The 27,652-nt window shown below is 43.2% G+C and overlaps 1 protein-coding gene across 2 annotated transcripts; it reads left to right on the top strand.

The window, feature by feature from the left end:
• Window positions 1-115: 115 nt before the first annotated feature.
• Window positions 116-27,436, top strand: edc4 (enhancer of mRNA decapping 4). 2 transcript variants are annotated; one of them, XM_020480692.2, is made up of 29 exons: window positions 116-310; window positions 1,138-1,282; window positions 1,711-1,822; window positions 3,701-3,800; window positions 5,610-5,796; window positions 6,125-6,272; window positions 6,410-6,514; window positions 6,620-6,729; window positions 6,848-6,955; window positions 7,151-7,246; window positions 7,354-7,453; window positions 8,255-8,435; window positions 8,553-8,619; window positions 8,754-8,839; window positions 8,957-9,147; window positions 9,266-9,345; window positions 9,455-9,584; window positions 11,272-11,780; window positions 11,896-11,997; window positions 12,237-12,380; window positions 12,469-12,526; window positions 12,718-12,898; window positions 14,576-14,731; window positions 14,838-14,953; window positions 16,282-16,447; window positions 16,700-16,886; window positions 18,832-19,051; window positions 20,061-20,224; window positions 23,460-27,436. In XM_020480692.2, the coding sequence occupies exons 1-29, from the start codon at window positions 223-225 to the stop codon at window positions 23,641-23,643; spliced, it is 4,221 nt and encodes a 1,406-aa protein (XP_020336281.1). In that variant the 5' UTR covers window positions 116-222; the 3' UTR covers window positions 23,644-27,436. The 2 variants fall into 2 exon arrangements, with proteins under 2 accessions (XP_020336281.1, XP_020336282.1); XM_020480693.2 differs by having other exon boundaries at window positions 6,872-6,955.
• The last annotated feature ends 216 nt before the right edge of the window (window positions 27,437-27,652 follow it).

The following is a 27,652-nucleotide window of genomic DNA, read 5'->3' on the forward strand; positions in this document are numbered from 1 at the left end:
ACACCTAGTTTGTAGTGTTGGATAACGAACTATGTTAAAGTAATAATTAATTAATTATTAAAGTATACAGGATGGGACTCTTATTTTGAAGGAATCCAAGAAAATCCGTGACCCAGAAGTGCTTAGTTATACTTGCCTGCTTCACAAAACTAACAGCGTAGAACGAAAATATAAATAATTACGCTCCCCTCTGACGAATCCGTTTCCCCCTATCCCTTACCTATGGCTTCAAATTCAAACATAGATATAGAGGGTGCAACCCAGCATCTTCGTGACATATTAAAGTTGGATAGACCCGGGAACAACGTAGGTAAGTTTACCGGGAATGAAAAGGTGGATAAGGGCTTTTAGGCCGCATTACAAGCTAACGTTTACCTAGCCCTTTAAAGTTCTACCTAGCTAACGTTAGCTTGCTAGCTGCAAAATGCAAACTAGCTAAGCGTGTTTACATTCGAAGCTAGCTAGTTTACGTTAAGCCACATTTTCACACGTAATTAAGATAGTTAGCTTACGTCCGCTAATTTACAACTTGCGAACATATTAGTAAACTGGACTGCTAGCTAGGCTAGTTTAGTTACCGAAGTGACAATGGTTGGTCGCAGTAACTAGTTAAAGTATGAAACGTACATTTTAACGTTAGTGTTTATTTCGCATGTTGCATCACGGCTAGCTAGCAAAGCCATTCAAGTTAACGTTAGCTAGGTAATTAGCTACCTAGTAGCTTACAACGTTAAAGGATGTTGGCTAACTAACATTACTGACTTACAGGTTGTTTGTTTGGTAGTTAGCAATGCAACGTTCGTTATCAAACTAGCGTACTTTGCATAGCTAGCTAGCTTGTTGGCGTTTGGAAGTGAGCAAATGCTACCTACCTCCATAAGGTTAATTAATTCATGATGAGTAACTGGCTAGGTAGGTAACTAGATAATTAGGCAGCAGGTACCAAATCATACCGCACGAGGTTGCCTAGTTTCTTTGGAAGCGATGAAACATCAGTCGTCGAAGTTCAGCATTAAGAATGGGTTTCCTGGTGGCACGAGATTCCCCTTCTCTGCTAAACGCATACTTTTCAATAATAGGGCTTTAAGATGTATTCGTTTGGTGATATCCAGTTACTCTGAGGTGTTTTTTTCGTAGACGCATCTCAATGTGAGAGCCAAAGAAAAACATCTTTCAATGGCGAATTGAATGGACTTCTGCCGGGAGCTGGCAGCAGGTCAACGATGGATGAATCCACAGGCCCTAATTCAGAGAACATGAATACCCAAGAGTGCCAGATAATGTAAGTAGTAATGTTACGTCTACTTTATTATGTTGTATTTTTCTCTGCATGCACATATTTCTCAGCTATAGAAATTCACATTTGGTATGCTGTGAAAATCATTTGGGTTGATTAAATGTTTAAACCAAAACCAATGTCTGCCCCTTCACCATATTGAGCACAACTTTACCATAAACCTGTACCTTACCCTAAACCGGGTTGGTATCCTGTCCCTTACTCTAAACAGGGTTCGTATTCCCCCCCCTCCCTCCAGCTTTGTTCATGTTGTTGAGTCTTAGTTTACGCCTGTTTTTTCTTTATACAATTGTAAAGCAACGTTGGGACCTTGCTAAGTGCTATAAGTCCCATTGATTAATAATGTTCCATCTAGATCTTTTAAGGAGATCAAGTACCCAGTTTGGAAACATTGTATTTGGTTTCTTTACCAGCTGCCTCTCTGGGGATGATGGCTCCACTTGCATTCCCATCACATCCAACAATGTTGAAATTGTGGCCAGTCGAGACTCAAGCATTGACAGCAAGGCCCGTGGCAGCAACAAGGTAAGACTTTAAGGATTAAAGAGCCAGTACAGTCAATTTAGTTTTTCATGTGTTTTGTATCATATTTGTGCAATAGCTGATGAGTTTAACAACATGAGAACATGTTAATGTTTTTTAAAAATGTATCTAAAGTTTTTTTTTTCTTTCAATTTGTCAGATCCCAGTAAGACTAGCTGTTTCCATAGGCGTCGGCTAATGTGGATAATAAATATCAAGACAGTCCGAGCAATTTTAGCTTGAAATGTTTTGCTAAATTGATTTTTGCGCAATCATTTCTGACGATTTTAAATGGAAAACTATTACACTAAGTTACACTACATGACCAAAAGTATGTGGACACCTGCTCGTCGAAAATCTCATTCCAAAATAATGGGCATTAATATGGAGTAGGTCCCCCCCTTTCTTACTGTAACAGCCGACACTGTTCAGGGAAGGCTTTCCACTAGATGTTGGAACATTGCTGCTGGGATTTGTTTTTGTTCAGCCACGAGCATTAGTGAGATTGGGCAATTAGGCCTGGCTCGCAGTCGGCGTTCCAATTCATCCCAAAGGTGTTTGATGGGGTTGAGGTTAGGGCTCTGTCTAGGCCAGTCAAATTCTTCCATACCTATCTCGACAAACCATTTCTTTATGGACTTTGCTTTGTGCACGGGGACATTGTCATGCTGAAATCGGAATGGGCCTTCCCCAAACTACTGTTTCTGAAAGTTGGAAGCACAGAGTCATCTAGAATGTCATTGTATGCTGTAACGTTAAGATATCCCGTCACTGGAACTAAGGGGCCTAGCCCGAACCATGAAAAACAGCCCCAAACCATTATTCCTCCTCCATCAAACTTTACAGTTGTCACTATGCTTTCGGGCAGGTAGCTTTCTCCTGGCATCCGCTAAACCCAGATTTGTCCATCGGAGTGCTAGATGGTAAATCGTGAGTCATCATTCCCCAACGTATTTCCACTGCTCCAGAGTCCAATGGTGCCGAGTTTTACACCACTCCAGCCAACTCTTGGCATTGCGTATTGTGATTGTAGGCTTGTGTGCAGCTGCTCCGCCTTGGAAACGCATTTCATGAAGCTCCAGACAAACAGTTCTGTGCTGACGTTGCTTCGAGTCAGTTTGGGACTCTGTAGTGAGGGTTGCAGCCGAAGCGAGACGATTTTTACTAGTTTCAGCACACGGCAGTCCCATTCTGTGCGCTTGTTTGGCCTACCACTCCGCGACTGAGCCCCTTGTTGTCCCTAGACGTTTCCACTTACCAATAACCACACTTAGTTGACCGGAACAACTCTAGCAGGGCAGAAATTTGACGAACTGACTTGTGGAAAGGTGGCATCCTATGACGGTGCCACATTGAAAGTCAGAGCTCTTCAGTACCAGCCATTCTACTGCCAATGTTTGTCAATTGAGGTCGCATGGCTGTGTGCTCATTTTATACACCTGTCAGCAATGGGTATGGCTGAAATAGCTGAATCCACTCATTTGAAGGGGTGTCCACATACCTTTGGCTTAGTGTACTTAATTGTTAGAGAAATGATTTCTTATTGAGAACTACTGTACTGGGCATTTAAACATTTTGTGTTCCCCGTTCTGTCCTTGAGAACATAGAAATGCCTCTGGCAGAAACACTAGGGTCACAACACAAATATTGACAGATGAAAACAATGGAAAGCTAGTTTTTTTAGGCAAAGGGTGGCTGTATCTCAAGTCAAGATATCGCTAGGTAGCTAAGCAATTCATTACAGAGCAGTCTACTGTGTAGAGCTTACTACCATTGGTTGGTTATCTATCATGTTAACCTAATACACATTTTTCATGGCTAGTCTGTTGCTCTCTGTAAATATGGGTCCCTAATTTGAACTCTTTCTCTTGTTCCATGCAGGTAAAAATCCAGCCTGTCGCCAAGTACGACTGGGAGCACAAGCATTACTACGGCAACCTGATTGCAGTTTCTAACTCATACCTGGCATATGCAATCCGAGGTGAGTGTGAAAACATATATTGCCATTTTATTTGTACAAATTTAGGAGTCCTCTCCAGGCCAATGTCTGACATTCTGGAAATCCAGTTGACTATTTATTTGGCTTAACCAGGCAGTGCAGTGATGGATTGCTGGGGTGTCAGCAGCAAACTTTATTAGCAGGAAATACACCCAAAATCAGTTTTCCCTCATTTAAGCACTTGTTCTGGTGAAACGATAACAAGATTGATTACACAAATAAACATAAACAGTGCAAACGCAGGAAAGTCCTGTTTGAATGAATGCTTACGAGCCTGCTGCTGCCTACCGCCGCTCAGACTGCTCTATCAAATCATAGACTTGATTATAATATAATAAACACACAGAAATACGAGCCGTAGATCGAAATGATCGTTTTTACCATATTAATGAAAACCTTGACTCTGCTTGCACAGAACGCAAGCGAAGTGGCACAATTTCCCTAGTTAATATTGTGTGCTAACATTAATTTCTTAACTAAATATTCAGGTTTTTAAAAATATATATACTTGTGTATTGATTTTAAGAAAGGTATTGATGTTTATGGTTAGGTACATTGGTGCAACGACAGTGCTCACCCATAAGATAAGTTTAATGCTAGCTAGCAACTTACCTTGCTGCACTTGCGTAACAGATGGTCATCTTGCCACGCAGTGGTCCTCGGAGTGCAATGTAATCGACATCCAAAAATACTGATCGTTATGGAAACTTGAAATCGGCCCAAATGAATCGGCCATGCCGATTTAATCGGTCAACCTCTAGTCTGGGCAATACCCAGACTTCCGCATCTGGCAGGGTCAGGTCTTGGTGGTTTACCATTGGCTGTTTTCATTTAGTATCAGTTGGGGTCGGCTTGGGACGTGATCATATTCCCCCATAGTATGTTGTACCAAAGTTGATATGTTCTATAACTAATGTTCCCTGAAGGAGGGGAAACGAGGTACAACACCATTTTGCGAAGCGCAGATTTAATTTGCCTAATCAGGCGTGATTGTAGATCTTTCAACCTAAGTCACGAGCGTGCGACTTGTTGTATCTCGTTTCCTTCCATCAGGGAACAGTCGTTACCTTCTCTCATTATTAATCCTCTGGCTACCTTACATTTTTAGGCTATTCAAATAGCATTTTGATATGGAATTCTGTTACGTTCGTTGTTTCATTGTGAGAAAGCCATGCATAAAACAAAACATATCCTTCAGTCACATTCATAGCCTATTGAATGGAGAGTGCTGAGAAGGAGGATTATAGAATACTTTTTTTTTAAACGGGTAGACAAGATGGTGTCAGAGAGAGCAAGATTGACTTGTCATTTTGCTTTGCTTGGGTGGCGCCAGTCAAACTATTGTCTGTCACATCACGATGTCGTCACCATCGACAATGGCTGTCAATCATCTTATATAGACGATTCTATCATAATATTGCCCGACCCAAGTGTGACTGCCAAGACCCCTGTGATCTATTCATTTGTCTGTATTGATTTCCCTATGTCATTTAAAGCACTTAATCAACATCATAGTGATGACAGAATTACAAACAACATGCCCACACTCCTACTTTATATTTAGGTGCAGGAGCCCCATCATACTTTTGAGCTAGTATTCTATAAGAGATGCTTGAGGTCAAGCCGTAACAAATTTGAGGTGCCGGTACTCCGCTCCGGTCAGTTCCTGCCCAAGTCAAGCACTGGGTATTTAACTCTGCCTAAGCTTTTCATGTAAAACCAAAAGATCCAGATTGATTCAGAATGTGACAGAAGTTGGCTCGCAAACTCAGGTTTTGTACTTGTGTACAGGAGCAAACAACCAGGCCATGATCCGTGTGTTGAGCCTGGGCTCCGCCGAGCGCACCCTGCTGAAGGGCTTCACTGGTGCAGTCACAGACCTGGCCTTCGCCCATCTGGACTCCACCCTGCTGGGATGTGTTGATGAAGCCGGCAACCTGGTCATCTGGCAGCTCACCTGCCACAGCAGCAAGATCCAGTATCCTCCTCATTCTGCCCAATAATTACACTTCAGTTGGTCACTTAAGTAAAATAAATTCAGTAACTACACATTTTACCTGGTTTTGACCATTTTTAAAAGTACTTTGTGATATGTGTACAGCAGTGGAGGCTGCTGAGGGGAGTATGGCTCATAATGGCTGGAGCGAACGGAATGGCATCAAACGCATGAAAACCATGTGTTAGATGCATTTGATAACATTCCGCTTAAGCCATTACCACGAGTACGTCCTCCACATTTAAGGTGTCACCGACATCCTGTGGTGTACAGATGCGGTGTTACACACCTTAACCCACATGCTTCTCAGGGATCAAGTGGTTGTCCACATCCGGAGGCCTGAAGACACACCTCTAAACTCCAATAGGAGGTTGATCTGGTGTCCTTTCATCCTAGAGGACAATGAAGAGAACCCTGAGGATGCTAGCCAGACCCTGGCCCTGCTGCATGAAGACAGGGTATGTATGCCCTATTGGACACAATCAGACTTATGTATTTATCCATGTCTCAGACAAACTCTTCCTCCTTGTCCCTTTGTACTATCTTTTTAATTCACTGCCTCCCTTTTGCTGATTGTCCTGTCTTTTCTCCCCAGGCTGAGGTGTGGGATCTGGAGATCCTCCGCAGCAACAATAGCACCTGGCCAGTAGATGCCACTGACCTGAAGGATGGCGTTATAACCATAAAAGGACATACAGAGGTAGGGCATTTAGTAATCACATTGTCTGTTTCCAGTATGGAAAACACTTATTTACAGACTGGTTTTTAGTGTGGAAATTTAGTTTGGGGTGGTGTTTTTCTCCAGCGTATAAGTGAAGGTGCCCTGTCTCCAGATGGCACAGTCTTGGCCACAGCCAGTCATGATGGTTATGTAAAGTTCTGGCAAATCTACATTGAAGGACAGGACCAGCCAAGGTAGATCTTGACTCAATATTACTCTATTTTATAATATAATATTTATATTAAAATTCCAGTTTCTTGCAATTCCTTCCCGTCTGTATCTCTATGGTTACTTTTACTTTCCTCTGTGAAGTCCTCTCCCCGGCTTCTTTCACAGATGTCTGCATGAGTGGCAGCCCCACAATGGGAACCCCCTCTCCTGCCTGCTGTTCTGTGACAACCACAAGAAACAGGACCCGGAGTAAGTCCCTACTGTTTTCTTCTGCTGCTGTATGTCTTTAGCTGAACAGGTGTTGCGTATTTAGCGAAAGTGACATTTGGTTACCCAGGATTACATAGATGCATGGATCTTTAGAGCATTACCCAATGCAATCAGTGTAATTTACTCTTAAGGACCGATGAGAGATTTTTTAGACCCCCTCTTTTCCCTTTCTAGTGTTCCATTCTGGCGCTTTCTGATTACTGGAGCTGATCAGAACCAGGAGCTGAAGATGTGGTGCACAGTGTCATGGACCTGCCTGCAGACCATCAGGTCTGACTGTTTTACCTGTGTTTTTCACTGCTCTTTCATGCTTTGCAAGTTGTCTCATTCATACCGCCGTTACTGGACCTGTTTTAACGAGAGCCTATGTCCTTCAGGTTCTCTCCAGACCCGTTCAACTCCTCAGTCCTGCCCAGTCTAAAGGCCAGCCTGGACCTCTCTGCAGAATGCCTCATCCTCAGCGACGTGCAGAGAAAGGTCAGAATTAAATAAAATCAAATCAAATGTATTTATATAGCCCTTCGTACATCAGCTGATATCTCAAAGTGCTGTACAGAAACCCAGCCTAAAACCCCAAACAGCAAGCAATGCAGGTGTAGAAGCACGGTGGCTAGGAAAAACTCCCTAGAAAGGCCAAAACCTAGGAAGAAACCTAGAGAGGAACCAGGCTATGTGGGGTGGCCAGTCCTCTTCTGGCTGTGCCGGGTGGAGATTATAACAGAACATGGCCAAGATGTTCAAATGTTCATAAATGACCAGCATGGTCGTATAATAATAAGGCAGAACAGTTGAAACTGGAGCAGCAGCACAGTCAGATGGACTGGGGACAGCAAGGAGTCATCATGTCAGGTAATCCTGGGGCATGGTCCTAGGGCTCAGGTCCTCCGAGAGAGAGAAGGAGAGAATTAGAGAACGCACACTTAGATTCACATAGGACACCGAATAGGACAGGAGAAGTACTCCAGATATAACACACTGACCCTAGCCCCCCGACACAAACTACTGCAGCATAAATACTGGAGGCTGAGACAGGAGGGGTCAGGAGACACTGTGGACCCATCCGAGGACACCCCCGGACAGGGCCAAACAGGAAGGATATAACCCCACCCACTTTGCCAAAGCACAGCCCCCACACCACTAGAGGGATATCTTCAACCACCAACTACATCTGTGTAGTTACATCTGTGTCCTGCGATATCACTATGATCTATCTACTAACTGTAATCCTTTTTGTGTATCAGGATGAGTTATTAACCCTGTTTTGTTTTGTCCCTCTAGGTGTTGTATGTGATGGAGTTGTTGCAGGACCAGGAGAAGGGCCATGCCAGCTTCACAGCCGTGTCTGAGTTCCTGCTCACACACCCTGTACTCAGCTTTGGTGTTCAGGACGTCAGCCGCAGCCGCCTGCGCCACACAGAGGTCCTCCCCCCAGATGAGGAGAGCGAGAGTATGACTGCAGGTTGGTGTCACCTTCTTGGATCCCGATTACCACTACTACCTAATCTAATGATGGGCTGGTCTGACCCCTGTGTTATCATGGGTATAATTTTTGTATGTTTCTTCCTGTTATCTCTAGAGGGCATCCAGGGCCCAATGGAATCCAGAGCTGGGATCCAAATAAAGCTATACTGTGTCCACACAAAGTGAGTTTGTCATTCAGGTCCTATTATCATATTTACGCAGAGGTCTGCATTGAAATTGTGACCATTTAATCAGTTTTTAGTATCCCATTTCATACACCTGTATTAGTGTTTTAGATGTATTCTTCTGTCCACAGGTCTCTTCAAGATGTGCAGATCTGGTTCCAGCCAAACCTTGGGTCTGGCTCGTCCTTATTTCTGCCTCACTCAAACGATGGCTTTGGTGAGTTAAGAGAACCGTTGGTCGTCATAAACCAAAACTATTCTTTACTCAGTTTAAGAGATTTTAGAAACATTATCCCATATTTTCATGTATTAATCGGTCTTTGTGCTTTTCTAGGTTTTTCGGATCACTTGACAGACATGAGCATGGAAGGTTTGAGCTCTGATAAGGAGTCCGGATGTGGCTCCCAAAATGATCTCCGGAAGATTCCCGCCCTTCCTGCTCCTGCTGACTTCATGTCCCCCGCTGGCGCCGCCGCTATGCCCAAGCTCATGACCCCTGACGCCTTCATGACCCCCAGTGCTTCAGTATGTCCAGTTCCAATTTCTCACTACTCTATCAAAATGCTAGCGAATATCCAAGGGAGGGATATTACTCCTGGATCTTGATTGCGCTTTGAACTTGATTTCTGCCCTTCTCTCCCAGGTCCCAGCCTCCCCAGGCAGCAGTGCCAGCAGCCTGAAAATTGTGACAGCCATGACCAGCAACTCTGACAGTGGCGCCAGGTAGGTCAACTCAAAGGGTGCATAACAGGGAAGGAATTCATAATTGACTGAACAAGGAAAGAGATTGTGCTTTGATATCCCCTGACTCTTGTGATGTCAATGTCTGCAGGGGAGGAGAGGAGCTGACCCAGAACCCCAAGATGTCTGTGGAGAGCAGTAGCAGTCTGACTCTCAGTGCGAGCACCAGCAGCCCCAGAGCCAGCTCCCTTTTCATCTCAGGCCTAGGGGACAACATGCCGGTAGGCCACACACTTGCATGGACGCTAGCACCTACAGCGCAGTCATTTCACGCGGTTAGAATGCAGAATTGTGTGCCGCAATTGGCTGAGGGGCCAACGTAACATGTGTTTGTCAACTTACAAGACCTCCCGCCCCTCCTTGTTCCATTTTGGTTTTCCCTGCTGTCTCATAAAGATTTACCCTCTTCCACAAGAGACTAGAGGCGACAGATTCATCGGAATGGCCGATTTAATTAGGGCCTATTCCAAGTTTTCATAGCAATCGGTATTTATGGACACCGATTGCAGCCTATTTATTTCATTTGAAAAAATAAATAATTTTACATCTTTATTTAACGAGGCAAGTGCGTTAAGAACACATTCTTACTTTCAATGACCGCTTAGGAACGATGGGTTAACTGCCTTGTCCAGGGGCAGAACGACAGATTTTTACCTTTGTTTTTGCAGCCTTCTGGTTACTAGTCCAACGCTCTAACCACCTGCCTTACATTGCACTCCACGAGGAGACTGCGTGGCAGGCTGACTACCTGTTACACGAGGGCAGCAAGAAGCCAAGTTAAGTTGCTAGCTAGCATTAAACTTTTCTTATAAAAAAACAATCAATCTTAACATAATCACTAGTTAACTACACATGGTTGATGGTATTACTAGTTTATCTGGCGTGTCCTGCGTTGCATATAATCAATGTGGTGCCTGTTAATTTCTCATCGAATCACAGCCTACTTCGCCAAACGAGTGATGATTTAACGAACGCATTCATGAAAAAAGCACAGTCGTTGCACCAATGTACCTACCCATAAACATCAATGCCTTTCTTTAAAATCAATACACAAGTATATATTTTTAAACCTGCATATTTAGTTAATATTGCCTGCTAACATGAATTTCTTATAACTAGGGAAATTGTCACTTCTCTTGCCTTCCGTGCAAGCAGTCGGTATATGCAGCAGTTTGGGCCGCCTGGCTCGTTGCGAACTGTGTGAAGGCCATTTATTCCTAACAAAGACCGTAATGAATTGTACATAATTATGACATTGAAGGTTGTTCAATGTTTAACAGCAATATTTAGACCTGGATGCCATCCGTTAGATAAAATACAGAACGGTTCCGTATTTCACTGAAAGAATAAACGATTGGTTTTCGAAATGATAGTTTCCGGATTCGACCATATTAATGACCAAAGGCTCGTATTTCTGTGTGTTATTATGTTATAACTAAGTCTATGATTTGATAGAGCAGTCTGACTGAGCGATGGTCGGCAGCATGCTCGTAAGCAGTCATTCAAACAGCACTTTCGTGCTAATAGTGTTTCAAACGTCACTCGTTCTGAGACTGGGAGTAATTGTTCCCCTTGCTCTGCAATGGCCGCGGCTTTTGTGGAGCGATGGGTAATGATGCTTCGAGGGTGGTCGTTGTGTTCCTGGTTCGAGCCCAGGTAGGGCTGAGGAAAGGGACAGAAGCTATACTGTTACACTGGCAATACTTATTTATTAAGTTAAAATAAGTGTTATTTAAATATTATTGTAATGGTCATTATTACAAATACATACTTTAAATTTAAAAAAAATTGTTCCTCCAATAATTGGCATCGGCTTTTTTTGGTCTTCCAATAATCAGTCGACCTCTACAAAAGACCACTCCTCAGATGCTCATGTTCCCCCTCACCTACCCATTCTGCCCTCTACAGGTGCTTCCCTCTCCAAACCTGCCCCTCTCGCTGGACCCACAGGCCATTGAGCCTATGCTGATTCAGCATGCCTCTCCCACCCTGGCTCGCTCTCCAGACGTCATCTCATCTGCCTCCACGGCCATGTCCCAGGACATCCCTGAGATCGCCTCTGAGACGCTGCAGCGAAGCCTGGGGGTTGTGTCTGGAGCTGAATCCCGAGACCCTCTCCCAGCCCTCCACACAGACAGCATGGCTTCTGCAGCCTCAGCCCTTCACCACCTCTCTCCACGGAACCGGAACAACTCTGACCACAGCCACCTGACCCTGGAGCTGGGTGCTGGAGCAGTGGAGGCGGAGCAGAGGCTCAGTAACACTCCTTCACTACTGGAGAATGCCCTGTCACAGGAGAATGCTGCAGCCGCCGCTGCCTCCTGCTCTGACAACAACACAAGCCACCCCTGGCCTGCAGCTCCCGACATCACACGGGAAACGCGCAACAGCCTGCGGGACAACGGCCTAGGAGACTGGTAAGACAGTCTCACACACGCGTGGACATAGGCACAGTGTCTTTACCTATGCATGCAACCTGAAGAACCTACACAAATCGGCTTTTTAGTTTTAAATGGTATTTCTTGCTTTTAGCTTAAGGGAGGAAATGAAGGACAGACACATGTCCTCTCCATACCACAGACGCACCTACCACTTAACCCAGAATGACAGTCAGGACGCCAGTGCAGAACAAAGGTAAGATAGTCGTATCTCTAGAACTTCCCTTTCGTTGTCAATGGTCCTGGAGGGATGCAGTATTTGCTGTGTTTTGGAAGTCAATGCTTGATTAAAGTTTCCACTTAAACGTATTCTTGATTCTGATTTAATGTTAATCTTAAACCTGCACAGTTTTTTTTGTACCCATGCCGTGTACCCATTATCACCACCTATTGTGGGCACTTAAACTCCTCTTGCTTTGTTTTCCTGTCACACAGTGACCATGATGACGAGGTGGCCAGTCTAGCGTCGTCCTCTGGGAACTGTGGAGCCAGGTCGTCTCAAAGACTGCCAGTGAAGGAGTGGAAGAGCTCTCCCAGAGGCTCCCCTAAACTCAAGAGGAAGAGTAAAAAAGATGACGGGTGGGTGATGACCATGACAGTTACCACAATGTTATTCTCTGATATTTACTTCCATGTCTAATGGCCTCTTTGCCTTCTCTCTTTTTAGGGATGCATCTCATGCCTCTCAGTCCAGGCAGCCTGAGCATCATAACCATCAACATCAGGTAAGTGATCATGGCTGAATGATAATGATTCACTTACTTTTTATCTTTAAGTTGTGATTATAATACTGGCACCAAGATGTTTCCATTATACATACATTTTCAGCAATACCATTTGTTCCCTGATAATTAGATGATACATTCTACCTGGTTTACCTAGACACCATGGTGTAATCTGATCTAACCTGTTGCAGATTAACCCTGAGGTGCAGGAAGAGCTGCTGATGCTGCTGCGTAACCAGCAGAGGGAGCTAGCGGATCTCCGTCAGAGTCAGCTAGAGCTGCTGCAGAGAGTGACGGGCCACATGGACGCCGTGCAGAGCTCTGTCATAGCCCATGTGGAGCACGTCATGGTCAGCCAGCAGGAGCATGAACGTATCCTTACAACTGGGACATGTCACAAATTACAATCAGTGCCAACTCCTAGACCTCCCTATGTAGTGGTACCATTGAAAATTATGTAGTTTGGTATGAGATGATCACTGCAAGTTATACTACATGGCTATCAGTATGTGGACACTCTTTCAAATTAGATTCGGCACACAGCCATGCAGTCTCCATAGATTAACATTGGCAGTAATGTGGCCCTTACTGAAGAGCTCAGTGACTTTCAACTTAGTGCTGTCATAGGATGCAACCTTTCCAACAAGTCAGTTCATGAAATTTCTGCCCTGCTAGAGCTGCCCCTGTCAATTGTAAGTGCTGTTATTGTTAAGTGGAAACTTTTAGGAGCAACAACGGCTCAGCCGTGAAGTGGTAGGCTACACAAGCTCACAGAACGGCACCACCAATGCTGAAGTGCCTAGCGTGTAAAAATCATCTGTCCTCAGTTGCAACACTCACTACCGCGTTCCAAACTGCCTCTGGAAGCAACGTCAGCACAAGAACTGTTCGTCGGAAGCTTCATGAAATAGGTTTTGCAGCCATTGGACTTGGGAGCAGTGGAAACGCTTTCTCTGGAGTGATGAGTCATGCTTCACCGATGGACAAATCTGGATTTTGCTACCTGCCCAAATGCATAGTGCTAACTGTAAAGTTTAGTAGAAGAGGAATAATGGTCTGTGGCTGTTTTTCATGGGTCGGGCTAAGCTCCTTAGCTCCAGTGAAGGGGAATCTTAACGCTACAGCATACAATGACTTTCTAGATGGTTCTATGCTTCCAACTTTGTTGTAACAGTTTGGGGATGGCCTTTTCCTGTTTCAGAATGACAATGCCCCTGTGCACAAAGGTCCATACAAAAATGGCTTGTTGATCTGTGTGCAAAGAGTTGACTGGACTGCACAGAGCACTGACCTCAACCCCATCAAACACCTTTGGGATGAATTGGAACGCCGACTGCGAGCCAGGCCTAATCGCCCAACATCAGTGCCTAACCTCACTAATGCTCTTGTGGCTGAATGGACGCAGCCATGGCTGAATGGAAGTCCCTGCAGCAATTTTCCAACCTCTAGTGGAAAGCCTTCCCAGAAGAGGCTGTTCTAGCAGCAAAGGGGGGACCAACACCATATTAATAACCATGATTTTGGAATGAGATGTTTGACGAGCAGGTGTCCTCATACTTTTGGCCATGTGGTGTATAGGGAAGTGTTATGAATGCAGATATTGTATTTTAATGGAATTCAATTCACATGAATAAAGACGCTTTTCACATCTAGAAAGGTGCCTAATTTAAAGCTGCAATATGTAACTTCTCGGGCAATCTGACCAAATTCACATAGAAATTAGTTATTGGTCTGTCATTGTCATTGAAAGCAAGTCTAAGCAGTAGATTGCTTCTATGTGCGCTATTCTTCTCGTTCTCAAGTAAAAATGTTGCATCTTTCAGTTTTGTACACCAGCTGAAAATACAATATATTTGGTTATGGAAAATATTTTAGTGGTTTATATGCTTATTTTGTCACACAAACTGAAATTAGGCCAACTATTAGTTTTAGCAACCAGGAAATGCCAGAGCCATTTCTGCATATTGCATCTTTAAGAACATTGTTTTGTAGCAGCAGCACATCCTTATCAACCCACTGTTTGATCCTTGACCCGGCGGTGTTTCTCAGAGAGGAGAATGGAGAGAATCCTAGCAGAGGGACAGAACCGTAACCAGCAACTCCAGGAACATCTCTCCCAGCAGCTGGCTCAAACTCTCAACAACACCCTGTGTAACCGTCTGGACAAGACTCTCCGAGAGGAGATGAAGAAATCTGTTCCTCCCAGTCAGTACACTTCCTTCCTTTTTCCTAAACTATTCGACAGTTTTTATCAAATTAAGTTAACTGTATAATCACTGAGAAGTAAATGTTTGGCCTTGCTACTAAACAGCTATTATCAAGAGTCTGGAGCCTGTTACTGCCCAGATGAATAACACCATCGCTGCTAAGCTGACGGCTGTGGAGGCAGCACTGAAGGAGAACGTTAGCAAAGTCGTCAAGTCAAAGGTTAGTGGCAACAGATTCAGGGGGGATTTAAAAAATGTGCTGCTTAGTTCATAAAACCACGTTATGTTGACTTACCTTTGATATTTGCTTATAGCAGTTGTGACAGGGGTTTTGGTTTTCTTCCTACAAAAGGTATCTCTACATTTTGAACAATTGGGGCTATAAGCTATTATGACCCCATTTGCTTAAAGCTAAGACACACACATGCCTTCTCTTTCCCTCTACAATGCTCACATGCCCTGCGGGTGTTGTTAGAATAGAGTGGACAGGACCAGGCACAAAATCTGCATCAAATAACTGGGGAGAGGAAAGAACATCATTGAAGGCAATGATGTTCATTTCTACACAAAAGATCATACGCAGTTATTGCCTGATCTTCCTTGACATTTTCCTAAACTTCCCAATACCTTTCTGATGCATTTCAGTAACTTCAAACCAATGGTTGGAACCGGTTCAGGGAACAGAACAGAAAAAATCGAAAGTGATCTATACTGTTCCGGAACAGAACCATTATTTAATAATGTTCAGAGGGGTGCGCCTATGAACATTTTTGCTGGTGTGTGTTTAGGCTACCTGCCCCTCCCCACTGAAGCAGAGGTTACTGTAGTCTACTGACCACGTTACAAACGTAATTCAGAAATTAGGATCAGATGTTTAATTAGAGAAGAGTTGGTTTGACTTATTCAATAAAAGTTAAGGTTGCTATAATACAGTTGCTTCTCTCGCGCTACAGCACCGTGTGTTTATCTTGCATTATGATTAAACCATGCTCTTACGGCAAAATACAATTTGCTCTTAATGACTTTCTGTATATTTTTAAGATGCTTACCTGCTCCACAGTAAGCTGCTTTAGCTGTGCTGATTGGTGAAGTAATTTAATGTTGAGCTAAATTTAAAGAAAATAAAAATATTTGATGTTTTAAAAGGAATGATGTAAACTGATACTTTTGGATTGAACCAGTTCAAAACTTTATTTTGCTAGTCAGAACAGTGGATCGAAAAAGGGAGAAAAAAAATAATTTAGGTTCCAACCCTTCAAACTATACTTCCTTAAGATTGAATTGTAAAAACTGTCAGTGATTTTTAATATAGCCCCAAATTAAAAAGTTAACATTGGCTGTTGATTACATCTCTTTTTAACTGTGGGATCGCAAAATATTTCTGATATCAAAATGGGGTCTTGGGCCCAAAGAGTTTAGCATGCCCTGCTCTAGAGCCTAGGTTGGTCATTGGATCAAAGGATGTAAAGTAGTCTCATAGCTCACTTATTCATCAGTCTTCAGTCAAAATGCACACACACAAATGCCTTTGCATCCCTTTCTGTGCAGAACACCACAGATGCAATCGGCCGGGCAGCTGCTGAGGCAATGCAGGGGCCTATCCAGGCTGCCTACAAGGATGCGTTCCAGAGCATTGTGCTGCCTGTGTTTGAGAGGGGCTGCCAGTCTATGTTCCAGCAGATCAATGACAGCTTCAAGCAGGGCACCCATGAGTGTATGACAATCCTATTACTAATTATTAACTCAGCGTTTCAGGCTTTTTCTTCACTTTATGCAGTTTCACCCAAGAGCAAGGTCATGGACTTAGCCTAGTTTGTAACTTGCTGCATTTGTCATACAAAGCCCACTGCTCTTAACATAGATGTATGTATTGATAAACATTTGCTGTATTATTTTTTTCAGCACATCTGAATATGCCTGACAGATCTTACTGTGTCATACTGAGGATATTTGTTTTCCTCTGTAGATATCCAGCAACTGGAGACTCATGTGAAGAGCAGGAAGCAGCATGAGCAGGAGGGCCAGGACCCTATGATTGGCCAGCTGCAGCAGATGATTGACACTTTCCAGAATTCTACGGATCAGCTGGCCACCACTGTCACAGCAAGTGTCTGCTCGGAGGTCCAGCACCAGCTCAACATGACGGTGGGAAAGTAAGTCCAACCAGGCTTTTTTTTTTGTTTTTTTGTGATTGATCAGACATTCCTAATAGATGCCTTAGCAAGCAGTTTGGTTTGCCATGTTGAGTGGCTGTGTAATGGATTGGTTGAATAGAAAAACAAACTCCTTAATCCTGGGCTTAATTTCGATTGAACCATAAATTTGCAAAGCAATTAATGAAATAGCGCTTGCATTTATAGATTTCGTTTTTTAGGATGTGGGAATAAATAACTTTAAGTGTTTTGATTGTTATAAAGTGTTTGGGAAATGACACGTTTTCAAGCATTTACAGTGCAGTCGAAAAGTATTCAGACCGCTTGACCTTTTCTATGTTTTGTTAGGTTACAGCCTTATTCTAAAATTGATTAAAATAGTTTCCCCCCCCCCATCAATACCCCATAATGACAAATCAAAAACAGGGTTTTGAAATGTTTGCTAATTTATTAAAAATAAAGGCAATTTTACATAACTATTCAGACCCTTTACTCAGTACTTTGTTGAAGCACATTTGGCAGCAATTACAGCCTTGCGTCTTCACGGGTATGACACTACAAGCTTGGCACACCTGTATTTGGAGATTCATTCTTCTCTAAAGATCTTCTCAAGCTCTGTAAGGTTGGATTGAGAACAATTTGCCGGTCTCTTCAGAGATGTGCGGATCGGGTTCAAGTCCGGGCTAAGGCTTGACCACTCAAGGACATTCAGAGACTAGTCCAGAGACTAGACGCCACTCCTGAGTTGTCTTGGTTATGTGCTTAGGGTCGTTGTCTTGTTGAAAGGTAAACCTTCGCCACAGTCTGAGGTCCTGAGTGCTCTGGAGCAGGTTTTCTTCAAGGATCCCTCTGTACTTTGCTCCATTAATCTTTACTTCGATCCTGACTAGTTCCCCAGCCCCTGCCGCTGAAGAACATCCCCACAGCATGATGTTGCCACAGTAGGGATGGGGCCAGGTTTCCTTCAAACGTGATGCTTGGCATTCAGGCCAAAGAATTCATTCTTCGTTTCATCAGACCAGAGAATCTTGTTTTTCATGGTTTGAGAATCCTTTAGCTGCCTTTTGACCAACTCCAAGCAGGCTGTCATGTGCCTTTTACTGAGGAGTGGCTTCTGTCTGGCCACGCTACCATAAAGGCCTGATTGGTGGAGTGCTGCAGAGATGGTTGTCCTTCTGGAAGGTTCTCCCATCTCCACAGAGGAACTCTGGAGCTCTGTCAGAGTGACCATCGGCTTCTTGGTCACCTCCCTGACCAAGGCCCTGTTCCCCCGATTGCTCAGCTTGGCCTGCCGGCTACTCTAAGAGGAGTCTTGGTGGTTCCAAACTACTTCCATTTTAAGAATGATTGAGGCCACTGTGTTCTTGGACCTTCAATGCTGCAGAAATGTTTTGCTACCCTTCCCAAGAGCTGTGCCTCAACACAATCCTGTCTCTGAGCTCTACGGACAATTCCTTTGACCTCATGGTTTGGTTTTTGCTCTGACATGCACTGTCAACTGTGGGACCTTTTATAAAGACAGGTGTGTGCCTTTTTCCAAATCATGTCCAAACAATTGAATTGACCACAGGTGGACTCATATGACGTTGTAGAAACATCTTAAGGATGAGCAATGGAAACAGGATGCACCTGAGCTCAATTTTGAGTCTCATAGCAGATTGTCTCAATACTTATGTGGAGGTTTTTTATTTTTAATACATTTTCGAAAATGTCTAAACCTGTTATCGCTTTGTCATTATGGGGTATTGTGTGTGTGTGTGTGTGTGTGTGTGTGTGTGTAGATAAGGGGGGGGAAAATGTGTTTAATCAATTTAGAATAAGGCTGTAACTTAACAAAATGTGGAATAAGTCAAGGGATCTGCATAGTTTCTGAATGCACTGTAAATATTTTGATAGTATTCCTTGTTTATATTACTGTGCCTATTTTGGTCTGTCCTACATCCAGCCTGCAGGAATCGATCCTGACCCAGGTGCAGCGCATAGTGAAGGGTGAGGTGAGCATGGCCATGAAGGAGCAGCAGGCAGCTGTGACCTCCAGCATCATGCAGGCCATGCGCTCTGCTGCAGGCACGCCCGTCCCTACCCCACTCCTCGACTACCAGGCCCAGCAGGCCAACATATTGCAGCTGCTGCAGCAGGGACAGCTCAACCAGGCCTTCCAACAGGTGAGAGTCCTGCTCCCTGATGCACCACCATGGGCTTGGGTGGTATACTGTAACATGTATACCGGGGCATTTGGGAAAAAAACACTGGAGGGTTTTTCATTACCGTCAACTATTTCAAATGTTTTTCATGAAACTTAATATTTGTATCTACTTTTTAAGTTGATACCTGCAGTGAACTTGTGCAATACGTTAGGAGATAAAGAAGATTCAGTTCTTCATTTCACCTGTCACGTTATTTTACATGAAGCTTACTGTAGTTCCCCAGAACAGTTGAGCCAGTCACGTGTTTGTTTGTAAATGGCACAATGGGAGAAAGCAGGAGCAGGTGAGTCCATAGAGTTCTATATCTATCAGTGAGTCTCTGTTGTGAGGTGATGAAGTAACACATCTGAAATTCACTACTACATTTTTGCCACCAGATATCTTATGTCTTTCTGCTGTGTTTGAGAAGTCAAAGAGCTCTGTTATCTGTACAGCTGCCATTTTCCCCCCTGTGCTTCCTACTAGTGTGTTTTCCCTCCTCTGTTCTCTCCTCTACTCCCCTCTGCTCTGTGTACACATGCTGCTCTTCCTTCAGAAAAGTATGTTCTCTTTCACTTGTAAATGTCCACACTCACCGAAAATATCATTCGGTAGCTACTAGCTAGGCTGTATAACTTTATGAGCTGGATTTTCCTGTCTTAGCAATTAGTTATGTTTGTTTTCACTTGTTAGCATTTAGCTAAAAGCATCTGTGATTTCGCTGTTCTAATTTTGTTAGTATTCTGGTAGAGGCACAGTGGGCTTTTCTTGCATTTTTTAGCGCCCCTTGTGTAGTACTATGCCGGTAATACCGTAAATCCTGGCATGAGAAAAGGACTATGATTATCAGGATACCGCCCAAGCACCTACCCATCCCATCAGTCTCACAGCTTCTCCCTTCCACTGCATGGGGATGTCCAAGGGCATCATTTAAAATGTACCTGTGGTGTCTGATCGGTCTCATCTCCTCCAACCCCCTCCCCTGTAGGCCCTGTCAGCCTCTGACCTGAACCTGGTTCTGTATGTGTGCGAGACCATTGACTCCCAGCAGGTGTTTGGCCAGCATCCCTGCCCCCTAATCCAGCCAGTGCTGCTGTCCCTCATACAGCAGCTGTCCACTAACCTGGCCACACGCTCTGAGCTCAAGATCAGGTATGCATGTGCACCCACAGGAACATGTTGTAACCCACAGATTTGATGCTCAAACTCGTCTTAGACCCCTCTATGCACCCATGCTAAAACATACAAACACACACTCAGAACACATCAATGTAAATTCTTACACACCTTGGATGTAATAAGTTGGCCATGGGCAGCTTGATTAGATTTTGTTTGATCTTAATCAGGTTTGTGCTCTTACGAGCCTCCCATAAGGAACACTTTTCAACCTAATTTTCATTATCTCCTGCACCAAACCAGTGTAGAGAAGGTCCTAAAAATGCTTCTGTATGACATCACAGGTTGGGATTAAAACTAAACTCATTTATCAACCTGTACAACATTTTCCCCATATGTAGACACTGGTTAGGTGCTGTAGATAATGAGGTCAATGAGGGTATGAGGTTGAAAAGTGGCAGAGTTACCCTTTTAAAGTTGTGCTATGCTGAAATCACAACGCAATTTCCTGGTTGCTAAAACTGTAATAGTTAGCTTAATTTCAGTTTGTCACAAAATAAGATGGTACAATGATTCTCTATCTAAATAGCTGTTGAATATATATTTTCCATAACCAAATGTATTGTTTCGGCTGGTGCAAAAAATCTAAAATACAGTGCATTCGAAAGTATTCAGGCATCATTTCCCACATTTTGTTACAACCTTATTCTAAAATTGTTTTTTCCCCTCAATCTCTACACACTACCCCATAATGAAAAAGCAAGATTTTTTTGTTGTTGCTAATTTATATAAAAATTTCACCTGAGTATTCAGACCCTTTACTCATTACTTTGTTGAAGCACGTTTGACATCAATTACAGCCTCGAGTCTCCTTGGGTATGTCGCTACAATCTTGGCATGCCTATATTTGGGGAGTTTCTCCCATTCTATGCACATCCTCTCAAGCGCTGTCAGGTTGGATGGGGAGTGTTCCTGTACAGCTATTTTCAGGTCTTTCCAGAGATGTTAGATTGGGTTCAAGCCTGGGCTCTGGCTGGGCCACTCAAGGACATTCAGAGATTTTTCCCAAAGCCACCCCTGCATTGTCTTGGCAGTGTGCTTAGGGTAGTTGTCCTGATGGAAGGTGACCATTCACCCCAGTGTCCTGAGGTCTCTGGAGCAGGTTTTCATCAAGGATCTCTCTGTACTTTGCTACATTCATCTTTGCCTCGATCCTGACTAGTCTCCCAGTCCCTGCCACTGAAAAACATCCCCACAGCATGATGCTGCCACCACCATACTTCACTCTAGGGATGGTGCCAGGTTTCCTCCAGATGTGCCACTTGGAATTCAGGCAAAATAATTCAATCTTGGTCAGTCCAGAGAATCTTGTTTCTCATTGTCTGAGAGTCCTTTAGGTGCCTTTTGGCAAACTCCAATTGGGCTGTCATGTGCCTTTTACTGAGGAGTGGCTTCCGTCTGGTCACTACCATAAAGACCTTATTGGTAGAGTGCTGCAGAGATGGTTGTCCTTCTGGAAGGTTTTCATCTCCACAGAGGAACTCTGTCAGTGACCTCCCTGACCAAGGCTCTTATCCCTCGATTTCTCAGTTTGGCAGGCAGCCAGCTCTAGGCTGAGTCTTGGTGGTTCAAACTTCTTCCATTTAAGAATGGAGGCCACTGTGTTTTTGGGAACCTTAAATATTGCAGACAATTTTTGCTACCCTTGCCCAGATCTGTGCGTCGACACAATCTTGTCTCGGAGCTCTACGGACAATTCCTTCGACCTTATGGCTTTGTTTTTGCTCTGACATGTCAATTTTAGAATAAGGCTGTATGTCACAAAATTTGGGAAAAGTTAAGGGGTCTGAATACTTACCGAATGCACTGTAAAAGACCCTAAAACAAAATTTAAGTTGAGCACATAGAACAGACCTACTACTTCTTAGACTTACTTTCAAGTAGAATTATATAACTCACGTCTGAATTTGGCTGGGTCTCCCGAAATGTTACATGTTGCCACTTTAAGGCTCGGACACACCCGTAGCGTTTGCCGGCTGCGAGTACTTAGCACCTCTGATTTTAGAGTGCCGGATGTAATTTGCAATCTGATTCGACATGTTGAATCACGAGAAAATGTCGGTAGTCAGACTTCAGGTTGACCCTAAAACGCCCCGCCGAACAAACTGCAGATGAACGGCAGATCAACATTCGGTGCAGTGTGTGGGGGAGGGTTCCCTTAGTCACATTTGCTCCTTATTGAGCTGTACTGTGCTTCTACACCTGCTTTGCTTGCTGTTTGGGGTTTTAGGCTGGGTTTCTGTACAGCACTTTGAGATATCAGCTGATGTACGAAGGGCTATATAAATACATTTGATTTGATATCAAACTGCAGCTGTAATGCTTTTCACCCTTCTGGCCCACTTAACAAATGTGTGTTATGGGAACAGGATGGGCCTATGAATATGGGAATAATGTCCAGACAGTGATGTGCCAAGTCCCTTTAATACTCTTTAAAAGCTCAAATGACCAGTCTCAATCCAGTTTGAATTGCACCCTAAAAACTATCAGCCTGATACTGGCCAGCTGTTGAGATCTACGCCATCTGTGGGAATGAATCTGTGTGTGGGGTGTGGCTGTACACCTAAAGGGTGTTTGCATACAGTCCAATGCCTTCATGCATGGTATTGATTGGCTGTTACAGTGCAACTGTTTTAAACCAGGTGTGTAAGATATATCACAGAAGAGATGTGCTGCTCCTGAATATTTCATATCTTATATCATGCACATTTCATCGTCATCGTCCCCCAAAAAATTTACTTTGCGTGCAAGGGCTTTTAAAGGCATATCAGGTTTAGTAGATAAGAGACCTGATGGGGCTATGTGGGGGGGTGGGTTGGGGGGAGGGGATGGGTTTAGCTGAAATTAGAGTAATTGGGCACTTTGAGTGTATGGAGATTAATGGTTCTTAAACCCCAAGATTACCATTTGAGTTAACTGTGTTTAGAGGTTTTAAATGCATTCGATTGTTTTAATTTTATATCTGTAGACCCAATCTGATGGGATTCATTTGGGTTGAGCCATCTGGATTGGATAACGGGACAGTGCTGCTGGGTGATCAGTCACAAGACAGCATTTACTCTGTTTTAATCAAGCCATTCAAATCTTTGCCTTCGGCTTCAAGGAAATAAAGTTGGCTTTGTTGGTACACACAAGCCAATAACACTATTGGCTTAAATGGTACTATTTGAGTATTTTGAAAGCCCACGGTAAACTTCTTTGTCTGTATCAGTTACTTGGAGGATGCTGTGATGAACCTGGACCATGGTGATCCGGTGACGAGAGACCACATGAGTACTGTGCTGTCCCAGGTCCGACAGAAACTGTTCCAGTTCCTGCAGCAGGACCCACACAGTCCTCTTAGCAAGAGAGCCCGGCGCCTGGTGATGATGCTTCAGGGCCTTGTCAATCACTAGTTCTGTACTTGGTGCCCATCGATGGAGCCCCTTCTCTTCCTGCTCTGTTCCAATCCAGTTAGAATAAGGTGCAGTGAGTTTCATTGAGGTACTGAGGGGAGTGACATTTAGTTAGAGATGTGAGCATGTTGTGTAATTGCTCTGAACTTCCTGTACCCACGGCTCTCTCTGATGCATTATACATCGCAATTGAATTTATTTTTTGTAATCCTCATTTTTTTAAGTGGTAAAAATGGCAACAACTGACTGGTTTTTCCCTTTTTGGACTTGTAGATTGAAGGATTTTTCTCAGTTTGAAACCCCCGGTTCATCATAAGATCTATGAACCTTGCCATTTTCTTATTTCAGTCCATTTCCCTGTCATAGCAGCAAGCGTTAGAGGGACAAAAACAATCCTAAATGTAGACTGTTTAAACAGATGGATGGGCCCTTCGTGTTCTATTATGTTTTCTGTATGTTCAACCATTCTGTTAAATCCAAAGTTCTGACTTTAGTTCAGAATGGTATTTTGCTTTTGAGGGACTTCTACAGTAAGCTTTGAATCTGCACTGTTAGTATTGTAATAAAGCCTTTCTCTGCTCTTTCCTATATATTAGACTGACCATATTACTATGTAAAGAGGACAGGAGTATGCTTGTGGAGTCTGAGAAACTGAAATGGCTGTCCTTGTACAGTTTTATAGGGTCATGGGCAACTTTTTGTTTTGTTGATGGAACCTCTGTGAAATTCACTCATGCCCCTGAAAAATCTTTATTTTCTTTTGTGCCCCCTTTTTTAAAAATATCTCTCAACAGTCCTTAACATTTGTATGACTTGTATACTTCCTCAGACTTATTTTAAGTAATTATCATCCATAGTAAAGGCTTCTAACATATTATTGTTACTGATTTATGTCTCGCTTGCTTTTGGATACCCAAGTAATGTGTGTGTGAACCTGATGTACTTCCTGGTCTCTAGAGGACATCTCTTTGTGAAAATGCGTGGTTTCTATATAAGCTTACAAAGTCTAGTGGGAAAGTACAGCAAAACTGGGGGGGTGGGGCCTGGTACAGACCTTTGACACTCCAATGTTGGGTTGCATTATGAACGTCAATTGCACAATGCCTGCTCTGCCACTGTGGTCAGTTTATTGTAACCATTCAAGTTACACAGATTCAAGTGAATAAGACTTTGTAGGTTTTCCATCTCAAACCCTTTTGTGCTACAAAACCTTTCTATAAAGTGCCTTATTGTACTCCACGCATGGGAATTTGCCATCCACCACCTTTAGTCTGTTGTGCCATTTGTAAACCAACTATTTGCCTGACTAAAAGTTGGTGACTGGGCTTTTTCGTATCTCATCAATGTCTTCCTTTGCAAACAAGGGCTCAAATGGCACAGCGAGAGAGAATCTGTGTGTTAGGTATACGAACATTATTTGACAATAGGGGCTTGCTAGAATAAGTCTTATCTAAATTTGCTTGGGTATGTGATTCCACTTTACTGTATGAGCGATAGGATACATTTAAACCTATTCTAAACTTGTCTAGTGTATACCAAAATGTCAATCTCTGCTATTGATGTCTTGCCATCTAATTTCATGTACAGTTATTATTTATGGTGGTTCTGATGTCATCTGTTTTAAAATTCCTCAAACCTAAAACAGAATAAGGTGTCATAGGGCAGTGTGAGCTAAACTTGGCAGTGTTTCTTGCCATTCCGTACACTGCACATTAGTCCTGAAACAACATGCTTATTTAACTAGGCCAGAATGTTTTAGTTTGACTGTAGTGATGGTCACCTTTGGCAGTTCAATTTATTTATCATGATTTGTTAAAAGGTGATTCCTGACTTGTTTTTCTTTGCTTCAATTACTGAGTTTCATCAGTGAACGCTATACACTGAGCGTACCAAACATTAAGAAAACCTTCCTAATACGTTGCACTCCCTCTCCTCAGCCTGAATATGTCGGGGCATGGACTCTACAAGGTGTTGAACGCATTCCACAGGGATGCTGGCCCATGTTGACTCCAATCTTTCCCACAGTTGTCAAGTTGGCTGGATGTCCTTTGGGTGGTGGACCATTGTTGAGCATGAAACCCCAGCAGTGTTCCAGTTCTTGACACACATCGATGTCTGGCAACTACTACCATACCCCTTTCAAAGGCACTTACATCTTTTGTCTTGCCCATTCAACCTCTGAATGGCACACATACACAATCCATTGGGGCGGCAGGGTAGCCTAGTGGTTAGAGTGTTGGACTAGTAACCGGAAGGTTGCAAGTTCAAACCCCTGAGCTGACGGGGTACAAATCTGTCGTTTTGCTCCTGAACAGACAAGTTAACCCACTGTTCCTAGGCCGTCATTTAAAATAAGAATTTGTTCTTAACTGACTTGCCTAGTTAAATAAAAGTATGCAAAGTAAAATCTCTCATGCTTAAAAATATTTTAACCTGCCCTTTAGATACACGGATTTAACAGGTGCCAGCAGTAAGGAATCGTAGCATTCACCTGGTCAGTCTTATGGAAAGAGTAGGTGTCCTTAATGTTTTGTACACTCAGTGTATAGTTGCCAGATCATCTTTAGCTGCTGATTTGATTGATAGACAAAACGCTAGGCATGCCTGCATACTCTGGAGCAGGGATGGGTGACTTTGATGGGGTGGGGGATACAAAAAAATCTGAACAAAACGAGGGGCTGCAGATACCTGAGTCGATGTACCCACATCCGTACCCCACACACATTGCAAGCAAAACGTCTTAGTCCCTCTTGACAGCAGATAAACATGTTTTTTTTCTTTTTAGTTTAATTTCGTGCAATTCTACACATTTCGACATGGGGTGTAGAGTAAATGTTGCCGTTTTTAAAGCAAGGTTGCTGCAATTCTACACGTTTATCCATGGGGTGGAGAAGATCTTTGCTATTTTGAAAATGGTGTCTCAGTGAGACTAACCATATCAATGGGAACCCCTGAAGGTAATTAGAATATTATTTGTTTAGATATTTGGTCACTAAACTAACCTGGCAATCTGAATTATTTTTTTGCTGACATGAGCAAATTGACTTCCTATCAGTGACGGACAACCAGTAAAACACAACCGCATTTCGAAACTGCACCTTCTTTAGTATACTATTCTAACATGCATGCAACAGTAAATTGAGACCCCAACTGAGTTATTTTCGGGGGGGGGGGGGCGTTTGATTCGCGGCCCTTCGAAGGGGAGGACTGCGGGCCAACAGTTGCCAATCCATGCTCTGGAGGTATCATGCATTAAAAAGGCAAACCACTGTCTTCAAGGTTATAAGCCATCTGTTTTACAAAGCCATAAAGCAGACATGAATCTCGTTTAGATATTTCTGCAGAAGGTTGAGAGTTAGACGAATCTGTCCATGGTCAGGTAGGTGGACTATCCATCCTTTATTGTACTGAATGTTACATATCTGGATTTCTGGAAACGGAGCCTTTTTCACTGAGTGCTCGATTAACTTAAACAAATGTTCATTTGGAATAGCAATTGTGACCTGAAGTGTAAAAGCCGGATGGTTTCCATGCTCTTAGGTAGTTTTACTTTTATGTTTCATATTGATCAGGGTTATGCCGCAAGAATCACAGACCTGTATTTTGATAGGAAGCTTGCACATAAACGCGATACAGTGTATATATTTTTTCCTAGTTTACAAAGAATATTATCCTGTATTATCCGGACCAATGTGGATAGTTTTGTTATTTCCATCGTGTTTTGTTCCCTGTGCTTGGATTGTGTTGTATATTTTACCCTCGACATTTTGGAATAAAAAATCAATTACTTCAATGGATTTCAGTGTTTTTTTATTTCACATGTCTCCTATTTGACACCACAGTGAAGTTTGTACATTTTTGTCAAGATAATAAATAGGCCGCGATTGAATCAGTTGCGTAAACTCGCGCGAAAAACAAAGATGGTAAGTTTTTGACATACGAATGTTTGTTTTCATGAGGACAAGCATGGGTTTATTGGAGTTTTGAGAGTAAAATGACACTTATGCGG

This window comes from Oncorhynchus kisutch, linkage group LG4 (assembly GCF_002021735.2).
Source record: "Oncorhynchus kisutch isolate 150728-3 linkage group LG4, Okis_V2, whole genome shotgun sequence".
NCBI lineage: Eukaryota > Metazoa > Chordata > Actinopteri > Salmoniformes > Salmonidae > Oncorhynchus > Oncorhynchus kisutch.

Bases quoted from the DNA above. Each gene is read 5' to 3' on its own strand.
- edc4 (XM_020480692.2), top strand. From the start codon at position 223: ATGGCTTCAAATTCAAACATAGATATAGAGGGTGCAACCCAGCATCTT. The intron at 9,585-11,271 runs GTAGGCCACACA...TGCCCTCTACAG, and splicing joins GCCTAGGGGACAACATGCCG to GTGCTTCCCTCTCCAAACCT. The intron at 14,954-16,281 runs GTTAGTGGCAAC...CTTTCTGTGCAG, and splicing joins GCAAAGTCGTCAAGTCAAAG to AACACCACAGATGCAATCGG.